This window comes from Pleurodeles waltl, chromosome 4_2 (genome assembly GCF_031143425.1).
Source record: "Pleurodeles waltl isolate 20211129_DDA chromosome 4_2, aPleWal1.hap1.20221129, whole genome shotgun sequence".
Lineage (NCBI taxonomy): Eukaryota > Metazoa > Chordata > Amphibia > Caudata > Salamandridae > Pleurodeles > Pleurodeles waltl.
In genome coordinates this window covers 607,194,467-607,212,793 of record NC_090443.1, presented here as the reverse complement: position 1 = coordinate 607,212,793, position 18,327 = coordinate 607,194,467, and the positions used below count along the sequence as shown (strand labels likewise).

The following is an 18,327-nucleotide window of genomic DNA, read 5'->3' as shown; positions in this document are numbered from 1 at the left end:
TTCAAAGTAAGGAATAGCATGCACAGAGTCCAAGGGTTCCCCTTAGAGGTAAAATAGTGGTAAAAATAGATAATACTAATGCTCTATTTTGTGGTAGTGTGGTCGAGCAGTAGGCTTATCCAAGGAGTAGTGTTAAGCATTTGTTGTACATACACATAGACAATAAATGAGGTACACACACTCAGAGACAAATCCAGCCAATAGGTTTTTATATAGAAAAATATCTTTTCTTAGTTTATTTTAAGAACCACAGGTTCAAATTCTACATGTAATATCTCATTCGAAAGGTATTGCAGGTAAGTACTTTAGGAACTTCAAATCATCAAAATTGCATGTATACTTTTCAAGTTATTGACAAATAGCTGTTTTAAAAGTGGACACTTAGTGCAATTTTCACAGTTCCTAGGGGAGGTAAGTATTTGTTAGGTTTACCAGGTAAGTAAGACACTTACAGGGTTCAGTTCTTGGTCCAAGGTAGCCCACCGTTGGGGGTTCAGAGCAACCCCAAAGTCACCACACCAGCAGCTCAGGGCCGGTCAGGTGCAGAGTTCAAAGTGGTGCCCAAAACACATAGGCTAGAATGGAGAGAAGGGGGGTGCCCCGGTTCCGGTCTGCTTGCAGGTAAGTACCCGCGTCTTCGGAGGGCAGACCAGGGGGGTTTTGTAGGGCACCGGGGGGGACACAAGTCCACACAGAAATTTCACCCTCAGCAGCGCGGGGGCGGCCGGGTGCAGTGTAGAAACAAGCGTCGGGTTTGTAATGGAAGTCAATGGGAGATCTAGGGATCTCTTCAGCGCTGCAGGCAGGCAAGGGGGGGGTTCCTCGGGGAAACCTCCACTTGGGCAAGGGAGAGGGACTCCTGGGGGTCACTCCTCCAGTGAAAGTCCGGTCCTTCCGGTCCTGGGGGCTGCGGGTGCAGGGTCTCTCCCAGGTGTCGGGACTTAGGATTCAAAGAGTCGCGGTCAGGGGAAGCCTCGGGATTCCCTCTGCAGGCGGCGCTGTGGGGGCTCAGGGGGGACAGGTTTTTGTACTCACAGTCTTAGAGTAGTCCTGGGGTCCCTCCTGAGGTGTTGGATCGCCACCAGCCGAGTCGGGGTCGCCGGGTGCAGTGTTGCAAGTCTCACGCCTTTTGCGGGGAGCTTGCAGGGTTCTTTAAAGCTGCTGGAAACAAAGTTGCAGCCTTTCTTGGAGCAGGTCCGCTGTCCTCGGGAGTTTCTTGTCTTTTCGAAGCAGGGGCAGTCCTCAGAGGATGTCGAGGTCGCTGGTCCCTTTGGAAGGCGTCGCTGGAGCAGGATCTTTGGAAGGCAGGAGACAGGCCGGTGAGTTTCTGGAGCCAAGGCAGTTGTCGTCTTCTGGTCTTCCTCTGCAGGGGTTTTTCAGCTAGGCAGTCCTTCTTCTTGTAGTTGCAGGAATCTAATTTTCTAGGGTTCAGGGTAGCCCTTAAATACTAAATTTAAGGGCGTGTTTAGGTCTGGGGGGTTAGTAGCCAATGGCTACTAGCCCTGAGGGTGGGTACACCCTCTTTGTGCCTCCTCCCAAGGGGAGGGGGTCACAATCCTAACCCTATTGGGGGAATCCTCCATCTGCAAGATGGAGGATTTCTAAAAGTCAGAGTCACCTCAGCTCAGGACACCTTAGGGGCTGTCCTGACTGGCCAGTGACTCCTCCTTGTTGCTTTCTTTGTTCCCTCCAGCCTTGCCGCCAAAAGTGGGGGCCGTGGCCGGAGGGGGCGGGCAACTCCACTAAGCTGGAGTGCCCTGCTGGGCTGTGACAAAGGGGTGAGCCTTTGAGGCTCACCGCCAGGTGTCACAGCTCCTGCCTGGGGGAGGTGTTAGCATCTCCACCCAGTGCAGGCTTTGTTACTGGCCTCAGAGTGACAAAGGCACTCTCCCCATGGGGCCAGCAACATGTCTCTGGTGTGGCAGGCTGCTGGAACTAGTCAGCCTACACAGACAGTCGGTTAAGTTTCAGGGGGCACCTCTAAGGTGCCCTCTGTGGTGTATTTTACAATAAAATGTACACTGGCATCAGTGTGCATTTATTGTTCTGAGAAGTTTGATACCAAACTTCCCAGTTTTCAGTGTAGCCATTATGGTGCTGTGGAGTTCGTGTTGGACAGACTCCCAGACCATATACTCTTATGGCTACCCTGCACTTACAATGTCTAAGGTTTTGTTTAGACACTGTAGGGGTACCATGCTCATGCACTGGTACCCTCACCTATGGTATAGTGCACCCTGCCTTAGGGCTGTAAGGCCTGCTAGAGGGGTGTCTTACCTATACTGCATAGGCAGTGAGAGGCTGGCATGGCACCCTGAGGGGAGTGCCATGTCGACTTACTCGTTTTGTCCTCACTAGCACACACAAGCTGGCAAGCAGTGTGTCTGTGCTGAGTGAGAGGTCTCCAGGGTGGCATAAGACATGCTGCATCCCTTAGAGACCTTCCTTGGCATCAGGGCCCTTGGTACTAGAAGTACCAGTTACAAGGGACTTATCTGGATGCCAGGGTCTGCCAATTGTGGATACAAAAGTACAGGTTAGGGAAAGAACACTGGTGCTGGGGCCTGGTTAGCAGGCCTCAGCACACTTTCAATTGTAAACATAGCATCAGCAAAGGCAAAAAGTCAGGGGGCAACCATGCCAAGGAGGCATTTCCTTACAAGTTCCCTAAGCAACAGTTTCGCTACTGTGAGACTGTCATTTTTATGTGTAGGGTAAGCTTCAATCCAGTGACTGAACATACACACAATCACCAACATTTACCTCAGTCCTCCACACACAGGCATCTCAATAAAATCCATCTGCATCCTGCTAAACGGACCTCCAGCTCTCCCAATGTGGCTCAAATTCACCACAGTCCCTTTCCCTGCATTCATCTACTGACAGATGATGCATCTGTGACAGATAACCTCTGCAGCTTGTCTGAATTTCGGATTGAACCAATCAATTATGAACAAACTGATCATTGCGTCTCTCTCAACATGTGCTTGACCATGGTAAAACCTCGCAAACTGTGACAAAAGACTGTTTGGCAAAACCATTTTCCCCTCCTCTGAGACCCATAATTCATCAGACCTCTGTACGCATTGCATTCTCTGCCAGGAAAGTTTCTCCTCTTTGTTAGTATGTCCCTGCAATGATTTTAACTCATCTAATGTATCAACCACTCTTAATGCATACCCTAGGCATGTTTCATTTTCAGTTTCAGGTAACAATTCCCACTGATCTCGAAACGATATACAGTTCAATGCACAAAATCTTGTGACTTGATCTGCATATCCATTTCCCATTGACACAAAGTCTTGTGATTTAACATGAGCATTGCATTTCACCACGGGAATTTCAAGAGGTAACTGATTCGCATGCAACAAATCCTTAATTTTCTTGCCATTTTTCACTGGTGAACCAGAAGAGGTCATGAAACCCCTCTGTGACCATAGTTGGCCAAAATCATGCACAATTCCGAATCCGTATCTGCTGTCAGTATAGATAGTGACTTTCAGATTTTCAGCTGCGTGGCATGCCCTAGTAAGAGCAATCAATTCAGCCTCTTGAGCAGAGTACAATCTTTTGAGCCAGGAAGCTCCTAAGATACCAGTGATTGTACACACGGCATATCCAGCTCTCAGTACTCCTACTGCGTCTCTCAGGCATGAACCATCAACAAACATAATGTAATAATTTTCCTCTAATTGAGTATCTTTAATGTCAGGTCTCGGTTTGGTGCACAGATCTGTTACCTCAAGACAATCATGTTCGACTTCCTCAGCATCATCAATGTCTGCATTTTCAATAGGAAGCAAAGTTGCCGGGTTCAATACAGTACATCTCTTAAGGGAAACATTAGGTGACCCCAGTATAATTGTCTTGTATCTAGTTAAACGTGCATTTGTCATATGCTGCGTCTTTGTTCGGGTCAACAGGATTTCAACTGAATGAGGGACCATTACTGTTAAGGGATGTCCCATCACTATACCTTCACACTGAGTGAGGCTTTGACCAACTGCTGCAACTGCACACAAACAACCTGGTAAGGCTGCTGCAACTGGGTCCAAGGTAGCTGAAAAATATGCTACTGGGTGGTTTGCACCTCCATGGACTGCGTCAGGACAGACAAAGTACAAGCATCACGTTCATGACAAAACAGTATAAATGGCTTTGTGTAATCAGGCATACCTAAAGCTGGTGCCCTGCACATACTTTCCCTCAGTTCCATGAATGCCTTCATCTCTTTCTCGGACATGGTTATAGCACCCGGGCCATCCTGAATCTCTTTAACTGTCAACCTCACCAAAGGTTTAGAGATGATCGAGAAATTGGGAATCCACTGGCAACAGTAGCCCACCATTCCCAAAAACATCCTAACATCTCTCTTCGTTGTTGGGGGATTAATCTGCAGTAAAGCTGTCACTCTTTCCTTGGATATTCTCCTAGAACCCTTTTCAATCAGGTGACCGAAGTATTTCACCTCCATCTGACAGTACTGTATCTTCTTTGGGGACACTTTATGTCCATTCTTTCCCAAATGATTTAACAAGGCAATTGTGTCATACCTGCAGTCATCTTTTGTTCTGGACGCAATCAACAAATCATCAATGTACTGCACTAGAGTCGAACTAAAAGGCAACTCTAATGACTCCAAATCCTTTTTCAATATCAGATTGAAGATGGAAGCCGATTCAGAAAACCCTTGGAGAATTCTGCACCAACTGTAGACCTTATCCAGGAATTTGAAACTGAAGAGAAACTGGCTATCCTCATGAAGAGGAACTGAAAAGAATGCTTAAGACAAGTCCACAACTGTGAACCATTCTGCATCACACGTAACCTGAAACATAATCACTGCTGGATTTGGCACTATGGGGCAACATTTCACCACAATCTTATTTATTTTCCTCAAATCTTGAACAATTCGGACCTTCCCACAAGGCTTTTTCAAACCCAATACTGGTGAATTACATGGGCTGCTCATCACTTCTTTCAGAACCCCCGCTTCACAAAGTCCGCAATTATCTGCGTCACTTGTAGAAGGACATCTTGTGCCATATGGTACTGTGGTACTTGAGGAAACACTGCATTTGGCTTCACCTCTACTTTGACCAGTTCTGCTCCTTTTATTAGTCCCACTTCCTGTCCTGTCAGGTCCCACACTTTGTCTGTCACTGTTCCCTGCAAATCAGATGGTAATTTGTTCACTGTGAATGAACATTGGGAATAATGTTATCAAAGGGTATTTCTCATTTGGCATCTCCGTCTCTAGCTCAGAGATCTGAACATCGTCCCCTTCATCATCACTGTTTGTCTGCACTTCAATTGCCTCATTGGAACAGGTAATCGAACACCTCGTCTTGCACAGTAAGGGGGTCATTCCAACTTTGGGGGGCGGCGGAGGCCGCCCGCCAAAGTTCCCCCGTCGAAAGACCGCTCCGCGGTCAAAAGACCGCGGGGGTCATTTCGACTTTCCCGCTGGGCCGGCACGCGACCGCCAAAAGGGCGCCCGCCGGCCCAGCGGGAAAGACCCTGCAACAAGGAAGCCGGCTCCGAATGGAGCCGGCGGAGTTGCAGGGGTGCGACGGGTGCAGTGGCACCCGTCGCGATTTTCACTGTCTGCAAAGCAGACAGTGAAAATCTTTATGGGGCCCAGTTAGGGGGCCCCTGCACTGCCCATGCCAGTGTCATGGGCAGTGCAGGGGCCCCCAGGGGCCCCACGACACCCCTTCCCGCCATCCTGGTTCTGGCAGTGTAAACCGCCAGAAACAGGCTGGCGGGAAGGGGGTCGGAATCCCCATGGCGGCTCTGCAAGCAGCGCCGCCATGGAGGATTCTCTGGGCCAGGGGTAATCCGGCGGGAAACCGCCGGATCCCCTTTTCTGACCGCGGCTTTACCGCCGCGGTCAGAATAGCCCTGGAAGCACCGCCAGCCTGTTGGCGGTGCTTCCGTTGCCCTCCGCCCTAGCGGTCAGAGACCGCCAGGGTTGGAATGAGGGCCTAAGTCTCTTCCCAGTAGGGATACGGGACTCGAATCACAGACTACAAATTTATGTAATCCCTGGAAGTTCCCAATCTCAACTTGGACCGGATCTGTAATCGGATTTGTCAGGAACTGATTTGCTACTCCTACCACCCTTATGGTACGCCCCGAAAGTGGCAATTTTGGAACCTCTGCACTTCTTACTGTAGAGCATGTAGCTCCTGTATCAACTAGGAACGATACCTTATGACCCATTACCTTTCCCTCTACATAGGGACCCCTCTGATCTACCTCTAGGGAAGCTGCAAGCCTGCACTCCTCGCTGTCTGAACAATCATCCGATCATTCATTGTTTATTCCATCCTCACCACATAATGGGAACTGCTGTACTGTGTTATTTTGACTCGTTGCTTGACCTGTGACCTGTTGAGGAAGCATCACCTGTTGCTGTCCCATCGGAGCTAATGGTATCTGCATTTGCTGGCTAGGTACCATGGGAATCTGCTGTTGAACTTGTTGCACTTGTGCTGATTGAACACGCAGCATTTGTGTCTGCTGTATGGGCTGTAACCCCTGCATCTGAACCAGGCTATTCTGGAAGTTCTGACTTTGACCCCTCATTTTTGGTCCCCTCACATTTTGAAATGTACTGACATCATTGCTTTGTTGAACAACACCATCCTGCACCACCACTGGACATTCCCGCTTCCAGTGCCCCACGCCCCCGCACGCGTGACATGGCGACACCATCTTAATCCCCTGCACATCATTTTGAACCACAACAGTACTCACATCTGGACCCCTATTCACAAAACCTCCTCGACCTCTTCCTCTTGGTTTTGCCTGAAACATTCCATTTACCTGCGGTTGCTGCTGTACCATCTGCTGTATTCCATTTCCCTGCATCCCTGCTTGCGCTGCCTTAATCTGCATCAGCATCACTTTCTCCTTCAACTTTCTCTGCTTCAGCTCAATCTCGTCACTACAGTATTTCGCATACTGCAATGCCTCATCAATCGGCTTCGTTTGCCAACAGATCAAATGATTCCTAATCATCTGGCTAATTTCTGGTCTCAACCCTTCAACAAACCTGAACACAAGATGATTCATATCTTTCGGTTCTATGGTCTCAGTGCCATTATAGTGTTTGAACGCCTTTAATAACCTCTCATAGTAGGCATGTATCGACTCTTTGGCTTCCTGAGAAGTTTGATCGATTTTCTGCCAATCGGTCACAATCGGCGACACTTTCTGCTTCAGAAACTCAATCACTTTATGATAATACCTCATCACCTCTTTCGATGGTGCTCCAGTAACCTTATCCCTTGCCAGCTCCTCTGACGGCCAATCCACACCTCTCTTGCACTCAAGCCATAAGTCAGGTGGAACTATGATCTCAAACAGGGTATTCAAGTCTTCCCAGAGACATTTCGCAAGCTTCACAAACCTGTCCATCTGCTGGTACCACTCTATCGGCTTCTCCCTCAACCTGGGATAATTACTTGTAAATGACAGAATGTCACCTCTAGACCACGGTACATGGACTAAAACTCCTCTAGCTGTTTCTCTCATTGGTAACATCTTTATTGTCCCCGTGTCTGGTGCTGCTTTTGCCTGTTTCGGCTCCGGACCATCACCTTTCTCTTTATCTCTCTTCTTCGCCCATCTGCCTTCCCACTTCTCGAATGCTCCCCATATTTGAGCACTCTGCAGTATCTCTTTAGGATGTGCCTTCATTCCGGCAGATCTCATGTGTTCAAAGTCTTTAGGCTCAAAGTCTAACCTATAGCTCCTCTTCAGGTGCTTAGTATTTTCTATGTCTATGTCGTATTTATCTCCCAGGTTCGCCAACCTCTGGTGCACTTTGCTCACGTCTTTGGTTATTTTGGGGCACAGATACCTAAACTCTGCCTCTGTGTATGACTCTAATCTGTTCACTACCATTGTCCCTTCTACTAGTTCTGTGGCTTCTACACCCAGTCTCACAAAATTCAGTTATTCGTCTCTCTCTGACCTCTCTGCAGTCACTGTAGTAGTTTGCGGTGTATTTAGCTTGTCTAACCACTGATTCAATTGTTGCGCTGTTAATCCTTGCAACAAGACATTTCGAGACTGCACCAATGGTGTCTGTGTCATATTTGTACTCATTATCTGTGGGGTTAGCGTTCCTAACCTTGCTTGCCTCATCGTCTCCAAAGGAACCCCAATTGGACTAAAGTCTAATTAGGATCTAGATCTTTCGGCTGACTGTCCACCCTGTGTTATTCCCTGCAGGTTTCCGGTAGACCCTCCTCTTATCCCCTCCTGGGTCATTACTCCCTGATAACATACACCAGGCTTACCCTGCGCATACAGCGGTACTGGTGGACCAACAGTAATTGGCAACGATATGGCAGCTGACCTATCCCAGCGCGACTCAACTGACGTCACACTCACACACACTACGGCTGACAAAGTCTTGTGGCTTGTCCTCCTCACATAAAACTAATGCAATATATTGTGAGCACCTTTAACAACAAAAAAAACAAATTTGCCAGTTTACTGCAGGAAGGGTAACACAATTGCTTCAGAACTTTACAGAGGTTTCACTTGAAGCCTCGGCCGCTACTCTCTCCTTCTCAGCTCCCGCACTCGCAAGCAGAATTCGACCCGCAAATCCTACTCTCGACTTGTCAGTGGTTCGTTCTAGTGCACTTTAGAACTTGCCAAATCTCCATCGAATGTTTCATTCACACAATTTTGTCTCAAACTCGACTTGTCAACCACGCCCGATTGACCTATTAAACCGCACAAATTACAACATAAACCAAGTGTCTCCTACACTTATCAATATACTCCGGAGTCTTAGACCACGACGGGTCCGTACATCACCAACAACCACGTGGATAATTTTTTAGCACAAAGTTCACATGAAGTTCGCCGACTTCCCTACTCTCATACTGCGGCGTACACCCACTCCTACTAATACAAAATTACCTGGGCTAAACACACACACTTCACCTGCAATATGCATAAGCTGAGCAAGCGCAAATTCTACACCACACATGCTAAAACGCCGAGAACATACCCAACTCACTTAAGCAGGCTCCGAGATTCCGGGAAAGTCATGGGGAATTTAGAAACACATCATAGCTCCAATTTGCATTATCTCAGAAAAAACAATTTTAAACAATGGTTCTTCATCCTAGGGCCCCCAAAGGGCCAAACCGTACTCTGCTACCAGAACTGATAGCGCGTCCCTTCATGACTAATTTATACACTCTGGGACTCAACAATGTCAATCAATATGTCAATAACGTCATCAATATTTACCATAATAAGGCAATTCACATTAGTCAAAGACATTAATAAAACTCAGAAACCACCATGACCTTTCAGTCATGAATAACCACACCAGTTTAGTAAGATTTTGTGATATTTATTCCCTATTGATTACAATTCTAATAGCAAGTTTATTAATTTTAATAGCAAAAAGCTCATCAACATTGTCATAATTTGGCAACTGGAATAAGACTTAATCAAAGCAAGAATCACAATTATTAGAACATAACACAACGCCATCATATGTTATACTTAGCAGAGTATCATTAGCACACTTCTTCAACAAATCATAGATTCAGTCATTTGTCTATTTGCATCCGTTTGGTGAACCCCTCAACTAACCTCGAATTAGCATTGGCATGTTGGGCTTCATGCAAAACAATTTAGCAACATTAATTTAGAAAACCTCTAACTATGGTATCTGTCAAAAGAAGCAGTTGGTACCTAGAAAGGAAAAGCAAACAGACAATCACAATTTCATTGTCATATAGTTACCCTCCGTATTGGGTCAGCATTCAGATTCAGTCTTCGTCCTCAGGACATCAGTTGATTCGCCATCAGTCAGGAATTCAGCAAGAGCTCGGTAAGGCAAGGTAAGAGGTACTTCCCTCATAAGGAGGTAAAGTATAAACAGGCAATATAAGGCAAGGATGGTTTTAAGAACCAAATTAGCAAGTCACTAAACAGAGTGACAAAGTGTCTGGATCATAGCAATAGCATTTCCCTAACTAATCTGAGTGGCTCCTCGTGTCATAGGTTTTTTATCCCTTTTCTGTTGCACAGTCCCCTAATTTCCCATTGGATGAGGGGTTGCACCCCACTATCTCCATCCAAAAGGTTTCCAATTACCTCATCAAATTTGTCACCCCATAACAGTTTTCACGTAGTTTATTGGTCCTTAAGATTGACATCTTCAGCCTGTAGAATGTCCGGTATGATTTCATACTCTCGTGGTCCTTTGCACATCTTCAGTCAGTGGCTCCATTGTCTGTACCGGTTCAGGCGACCTTGTACCTGCGAGTAGTCTACACTGTTGCATTCAGCTAAAATGTTTCTTTAAGCAAGTCGAATTTCATGAGAACGGATCTACTACAGTTACATTCATCCTCTAGCTTTAGAAAAACAAGAATTCATGTCCTTCAGCAAATCAGCACACTGCACGTTAGAAAAACACATTTAATATGAAAACCAGGCAGCTAGGCCTCGACTCATGCTAACTAAGGCCTTAACGATTTATTAGCAGAACTTAAGCATATAACCCTTTTAATATTAGTGTAAAACCATATTTTATTATGACATTTCATCATTATTAGTCAGTTTCATTAGTCCCCGTATACATTGGCGGGCACTCCCCGTGGGCACGTTTCAAGCACGCATTTAGCAAAATACATTAATACATTTTCTATGCAGCATTATTATGCATTAGTTCATAAACATTTCATACTATTGATTATATAAGCTACACTCTCTCAAAAGGATGAAGGCAAAGGGTTGTAGACAGATAGGGAGTAGGCAGCAAATCCTCCCCCCATTGAACCACATCCAAAATAGTACTGAGTGACCGAGTGATGCGATCGCGTCTAGCACAATTTGGATGGAGAGAGGGATGCAATATTTAATTTTTATTCCTTCTATCTCTCGATTCTTCTTTCTGTTTTACATCTATCCATCCTTTTTTCCTTCCAGCTGATCATCCTTCCTTCTCTCTGTTTTTCCACATGTCCTCCATCTCTCAACCCATCCATTTTTTAGGTTTCGCAGGCACAGCACTTGCGCTTTGGCAAAATCTTTTGTCTTTGAAAAAAATCTTAAAAGGGACTTACGGTGCACCCACAGGCATACAACCACCCACAGCGTTCCCATTACTTACCTTTGGCTGGCTGGAGCCAGTCTCCTTTCTTTGCTTCTCATTGGTCAGGAGGAATTCTCACATCATTAGGTTGTACTTCCTCTCTTCTTCAGCTGTTTTTTGGAGCTTGGCGGTCAGTGGCTGGCCCCAGTGTCCTTCCACATGCTGCGGGCTTCTGAGGTGCCTCTTTTTTACTTTCCACCTGAGATTTCTTCCATCAGATGTTGTCTTCCAAGGTCCAAGAATGTGGTGAGTTGTGAGTCGTATACTGTGAACCATCCAGTGTTTGGGGATTTTTCTGTACCCAGTCCTATCTACTTTCTTACCATAATCATAATTCCTTTTACTACACTTACTATTCACTTTACTGTACAAATTCCTATATGCAGAATGCAGCACGCATAGAAAAAGCAAAAAACGAGGAGAAATAAAAGTATTCCTCCTTGTTGCACCTTGCTAACGCCAACCCTGGGAGTGGCGTTAGATTTTGGTACTGCCTCAGGTTTGCGAGATTTCATAAATCTGAGGCAGTGTCAAAATGTGGGGATGTTGCACGCCCACAGCAACACCCACTGCACGCCCCTTCCATGCACAGTGCTGTGTGGGAAGGGGCTGTATTTACAAGGTGGCATTTAACCACAAACAGTGGCTCAACGTCACCTTGTACATCTGGCGCTGTGCTTAGCGCCACAGGAGCATCACTAAAGGTGACGCTCTTGTGGTGCTAGGGGCCTACAAATATGGCCCTCAGTAGGTAACACCAGTTGAACCCTAATGACCTCAAAGCTCTGGTCCATTGTCCCACTCCTAGATTCTAAACAATTTAATGTTTGCTCCTGAAAGGTTAAAGAAGAGTTAGGGTATGAATCCGCTTTACTTTCTGTTTCTGTGGCTGTCTTCATTTGACTGAGACAAGGGAGAGCAAGGGTAGTACAAGGGTTGTTGGAGGACAAGCCAGGGGAGGTTGCTTTTAAGCCTTGGCACCCATATGTGGCATCCATGCTAAACATACACAGAGTTGTGAGTCATCTTAGCTTACCGCTGTGGTGCAGTTGAGCGTCTGCATATTCTCCCCCGTGATCTCAAAAGATCCAAGTGGGCTCTTGCCATTTGCAGCTGTGCGTGCTTGTAGAAGAAATCCTTCAATGGGAATGCTGCTGCTGACAATTTTCACTGAAATAAAAAGAGCATTTGGAGGAAAATCTTCTGAAATGATAAAGGAGCACCACAGGTTTTGAGCCAGTAATCATTATGACAAAACTTGACCGTAAATGATCTTAACTAAAACTTGATTCAGTGTGGACAGGATGTCGCACAGAATGGACAGCAGCACGTCCCAGCTTTGTTGCAAGCCAATGACGCTGTGCGGTTAGCTCACACACCTAGGAGTCTGATGCACTTTTGTGTTGTACCTCGAGACGGAGATTAGTTATACTGGCCTCACATCATGGTGTGTGGTGCCAGGAGTCACAATCCGTGATTGATTCATTTTAATTCACACCATTTTAATTCCAATACACTAACCGTTGTGACTGGCTGTCCATATTTGGGGGTTTAGTTGGATTCAAATGGAGCCTGGCATTCTAATATAACCATCTAAGGCCATAATGTACATTGTGTCTGGAAGTGAAACGGGCTTGTGCACCTGCTTTGTGAGGCCCTGGGGCACCATGGTACTTCAGAGGGGGGAGCAGACGATTGTGCATCCCTTTCTGTAATACTGATAGCGCTGACACACATGTTGCGCCAGCGCTATCATTAGAGGGTGCTCTCTAATTTTCACGGGGGCATGTCTCCAGGCAAATGAGGGAATAACTTTGCCTCTGAGACTGTGCCATATAATGGACGCAGGCGCAGACGCAAACATGCCTTTAGGATGCGCATTGGAAGGACATGTATAAGGGAAGCCCTCTTTAGGGGAGAAATAGGGTCCTATGGATCCCCTTGACACCCCCGTGCAGACGGGTGCAGTCACTGCACCAGCCTGCAAGGGAATCTCTCTCCCCTACTGAAAGTGCAGGCGGGTTGATGCCTGTACTGTGAAACACACAACAGCTTTTAAACAGCTTCTCCGTGTTTCACTTGAATGTTCTGCCTTGGAGGAAGTGCGAGTTCGCCCTGGGGGCAAGGCATTCTTTGTAATACAGTCCCTGTTGGCACCCCACTCACCTTTTGAAAGGTGCAGCATGGTGCAAACGGGGACAGTGGACTGTATTCATGATAAAGCCCCTGTCTTCTTAAATATTCACTGTCAATTGTTGCTCTTTTTAACCTGTTTCCTTTGGTGGGAGGTAAGCCTATACCAGTCTTTCTAGAACACACAATGTGTTCCTGCTGTTATCTACAGTGCTGGAGTTTGGGGCTATGCAACGACAACTTGTATTCAAATAGAAGAACAGTTTTGTTGTTGTTGTAGAATTCTATCCCAGCCTCCCTGTTGTCCCCTCTTTGTTGTGAGGAATTGGGTCAAAGGTACATTGACAACCTTATCAAACTTGCTCCTTTGTGGCTCTGGTTGTCCTTTTCGAATAACCCCGAGGCCACATTAAACCTGCAGGTGATCATGGCTGTATAAATTGTGACATGGGTATGCGCATCTCATGTCTCTCATATGTTAAATTATGTTTTTGTCGTTTGGGCAGGCAGACCCTCGCTTTTTAATGACCCCAACAGTGTAACTAAGTCTGACATCTCTTGGCTGAAGCATGATTTCCTTGATGACAGAAGGCGGATGAGGGGTGTGGGAGAATTTACAAAGCCTTACAAAAGGCAGTATATTTTTCTAAAACTACTACTGGGATTAAGCCTTATCTTCTGCATACACTTGAAAATTGGGAGCAGGCATTGCGCCAAGAAACAGATTCAGTATTATACAGAGTTTGCTTTGTTTTGCCTTCGGTAAGTGTTGAGGGGGGGCATGTATTTTCCCCAAAAATCTGTTTTTTGTTTTGTAAATTTTATGTAAATTACACTAGGCTTTGTCTTGTATCTATTTTGAAAGTGTGCAGTTTTCGATTATGCACGCCTGCTGTGTGGCTGTAGGTTCCTTTTTAAAATGCGCTGTCCGTTGTAGCAGAAGTATACATTTTAATTTTTTTATTATTTTATTGCTTCTTAAAGATCTCTTGTTCGTATTTATGTTTGTGATGAATTCTGTATTGTTGTACTTTTATGATTAATTCTTTTAATCTTTTAAGAGAATAAATATTTCACTTACTAAAATGAACATATTATTGTAGGCAAGTGTTCCATTGAAGATACTTGATAACATAAATGGGTACCATACTGTATAGCCAATGAATTAAACGAGAAACAAATACACTTATAAACAAAAGTCAAGGGTTTGCCAAAATTGTAAATTATATTGTAAATTCTATGTAATCACCAGTCTGTAAAACATGGAGTGATTGAAACGTGCATACCATAAAATTAGCTTAAGTTTCTAAGAATCATAATCCAGATGTAATAATGTTTTTAATAGCCACAAACACCCCAATTTACAAAACCAGAGTTTTCTGTATTTTTAAACTTGTTTTGTAATGGATACCAATTAGTAATTTGCAAGGGATGTGTATGGGCGTGACTTTCAAATTCTGTGTTAGTATCCTATCCTATCAGTGGCGCAAAACATCGAAAGGTAAATCATTGTGTTAACTTCACAGGGAGTAGGCAGTGGTTCTAACGACGTTTTTCAAAATGGAATACTTTTGTTTTATTGTAGTTTTTCCATTGCGAATACATTCACACGGCTTTGGTCTGCTCTCCTTTGGAGGCCACATCCCAGTAAAGTTAGCCACACAGAGACAGTCGCAATTTATGAACTGAATAATGACTATTTTTTAGGCAAGTCGTTCTGTGACCCTCTCCAAAGCATTATTTTCCAAACCACTTTCTGTGATACTTCACTCGTACATGTGGTACATAAGTTCCTTATGTAGAGAAGATTCATCTGTCTAGTTACAAATGTATTTTTTTGGGTACAAATTGAGATCAACAGTATAGTCGATGGTGTTTCAAACCAATCAAATTTGAGGGTTGAATATTTGCGTAAGCTTTCCAGAAGTTCTTTGTCTGATGCCTTGTGGTTTGAATTGTGAGGAGCGGTTGGTTAGTTGGTTTGTTGATGGTTTGGATTGTTGATGGTTTCAGTTTGGACCGGGATGCATCATACATGAAATGTTCTTTAGGAACACAAACTACATACCAGTATGTGAGTAGTATCGTAGGACAAGATCACCAAAGACATACACCTCCACTCCTGGAATGTCAATGGGCTTCTCAACAAGTTCATGAGGGACTAAGTCTATATGGACTGGATAACATTATGCTCCAGGAGACTCATTTGGCAGGTAAATTGTGACAGGGAAAATATGGTTTCCTGGGTTGCTATGGCTTTGGTAGTGTGTTACATGCAGGATTTACTCGTGGATCGAGGGGAATAGCAATACGTTTCAGGAAACAATTTCCCTATGACATTCAGAGGATGTGGGAGGACAAGTTGGATAGATTCCTAATGGTGACTTGGCCAGATAATGGGTCAGTGCTGATCTGCCTCAGTACACTCCACCACTGCAGCCTATAGACTTTTTACCTCTTTGTGGTGTGATCTTGCTGGATGCCCCACAAGGACAGGTCATATATGGGTGGGACCTCATTTGGGTAATAGACAAATATATAGATAGATACTCCTAGAGGGGTACAAATGTATAGGGACGTAGCAATTTGTCCTACTTCTTGGAGGCTCGTGGCCTCTGCAATGTGTGGAAGAGGCAACATGGCAGAGAGATCAGAAATACTTTCTTTTCTGGCTCTAGTGGATCATTTCAAAGACTTGACTTTATCCTGACACTCAGACAGACTCCCAAAAGATTTGTATTCATGCAAGCAGGTTTTGTGATTATGTCCCAGTGAGTGTAAGATTTGATCGTGGGACCCTAAGATGGCCTAGTTTGTGGTGACTAATTGCCTGGTGGCTGAGGGAAGATCCATTCAACAAATCTCTTAAAAGAGAAATCAAGTGGTATTATCAAACTATTGTTGGGGCGGTAATTTCACCCAGGACACTGGGGAGGCTTTTAAATTGGTTATTTTGTTTAGGCAATGAGTTTCATTGCTAAATATAAAAAGAGTAAAAAGGAGGTGCTGCAGAAAGACGAAATCCAAATCATTGCATTATAGGAGGGGTACAGGAAAATGGCAACAGGTATTTTCAGTTATGAAACGGACACTGCTAAGCAGCGTCTGTCCCTGCTACAGTTGATGGAGGCCTAGTATACTTGCCTGTACTCACAGGGCAGATTTTATGGCCAAAGGGATAACGCAGGGAATCTGTCCTACTTGTTCAAGAAAAGGGAGTAGCAATATAGTACCATACCACATAACCAAACCGGAGACATGCAAAAGATTACAGACCAATCACTGATAGCTGCAGAATTTGCCGAATTTGCCATTGTAGATAAATAAATTGCCAGATTCGGGAGAAATCTATAAGTAATATCACAATTCACCCATGCTGCGAGAGAATCCCCTAATGGTGGCATTACACGAGACAAAATCATAGTTGTCATTGGAGAAGTTCAGTTTTGAAAGGTGCCAGTTCCCAATGGCTTACCAATAGAACTTTTTGAATCCAACGTGTCCTAGATGATCCCCAACATGTTGGATCTTTTTTAAAACATCCATGAACCAAGGGATTTTACCCAGGGATCTGAGGAAAGTGATTATCAATTTAATCCTAAAGGAGGGCTGGCCACATGAGAGATTTGAATTTTATCAGCCCTTTCCCCTTCTGAAAATTGAAGTCAAGGTGCTCTCCACGATTCTAGCTGCCGGTGTCTTTCTACTGTATCAATCAACCAGACCGCATTTTCATTGTGCACTCGTGAAGGCTTGGAGAATGGAGGCCCAGTTGGCAATTCTTCAGGGAGATTTTGATAAGATCCTTGGCAGGCTGGACTAGAACTACATGTTTGCCTTGTCAGATCTTCTGCAAATGGACACGATATTTTCGACTTCCACATGACAACTGTACTCAATAGCTAGAATTCTGGTTAATGGGGGCCATCTCTCCCCAACTGGTGGTTGGCTACTGTTACCTCTCTTGTCCGAGGAGGTGGGATGGCTGACTTCCTCACTTACTATTGAGTAGTGCCTTTAGCATTAATCAGTGACGTGATTCACAATCCCAGGGGTGGCCGGCTTACAACACTTCTCTGTGGGTTGGAGTGATTATGCCACAGGTGACTGCTCTAGAAAGTTTCAGTGGCTGGGACCTCCTTGGGGTCTTTAAAATGAGGGATATGGTTGTAGGTAGTGCTGTCAGAGCCTTCCTGGAGCTTCAGGAGGATTTTATTGTATTGAATATCTCGTTCTGTAGCTTTGACACACCCCTGAGTGAGTGCCAGGGGGGTGGTGGGGTAGATGACATTCCTCAATTCAGCCAATTAGAGGAGAAGGTTTCTATGGACCCCTTTTCCTGATAAGAAAATAGTATGAATATATAAAAGCTCGGTTATCCACACACTAGGCTCTTTCCGGGCTCTCCAGTCTATTTGATAGGCAATGATATGGTCTACGTTGTCCAATGGGTGAAAAAGAGTGGCAGACCACCTTAATGGTTTGGAGGGATATAGTGCTATCAATGTGCTACAGACTTCTCCAATTTAAATGCTCACACCTGCACCTACTACACAATGTAGAGGCTGTGGTGAACAGTAAAAATACCTTACCTACTTGTTTGAGGTGCTGAGTGGTTGTAGGGATTTCCTACACTCTGTATGGGACTATTTGACCATGACAGTATACTGAGATGTCCTACATTCTATATGGGACTATTTGACACTGACAATATACTGACATAGAATGACCAGGACACTGTCGGAAGTAATCGAGACTTCAATTAAAGTAACAGCTCATATGACCTTGTTGAATATCCTAGACAAGGTGATCAGTAGCAAATACATGAAGATGTTTGTTGGGTTCGGGGTCATAATGGCCAAAAGAGACAAAGCCCAGACCAGGGAGAGAGGGCAGGCTGAAATAGATCCCCCACATTCAAAGTGAAGACTTGGTTTGGAGTGCTGTCAGATACTAGAAAAAACAAGTGTGCCGCTAACAAGGTTGCCAAAAGAACCATGAATGTATTCGGGGGAGGTGGGTAGAGTACTATGAAACACATGGACAGGATT

The 18,327-nt window shown here is 45.0% G+C and overlaps 1 protein-coding gene across 3 annotated transcripts in view; it reads right to left on the bottom strand.

The window, feature by feature from the left end:
- Positions 1–18,327, bottom strand: part of LOC138294190 (putative ferric-chelate reductase 1) — a 173,259-nt gene that overhangs the window by 82,483 nt on the left and 72,449 nt on the right. For all 3 annotated transcript variants that reach the window (XM_069233352.1, XM_069233353.1, XM_069233354.1), the window contains exon 3: positions 12,180–12,313. In XM_069233352.1, the coding sequence (XP_069089453.1) occupies positions 12,180–12,313 (134 nt within the window). The remainder of the gene's footprint in view (positions 1–12,179; positions 12,314–18,327) is intronic.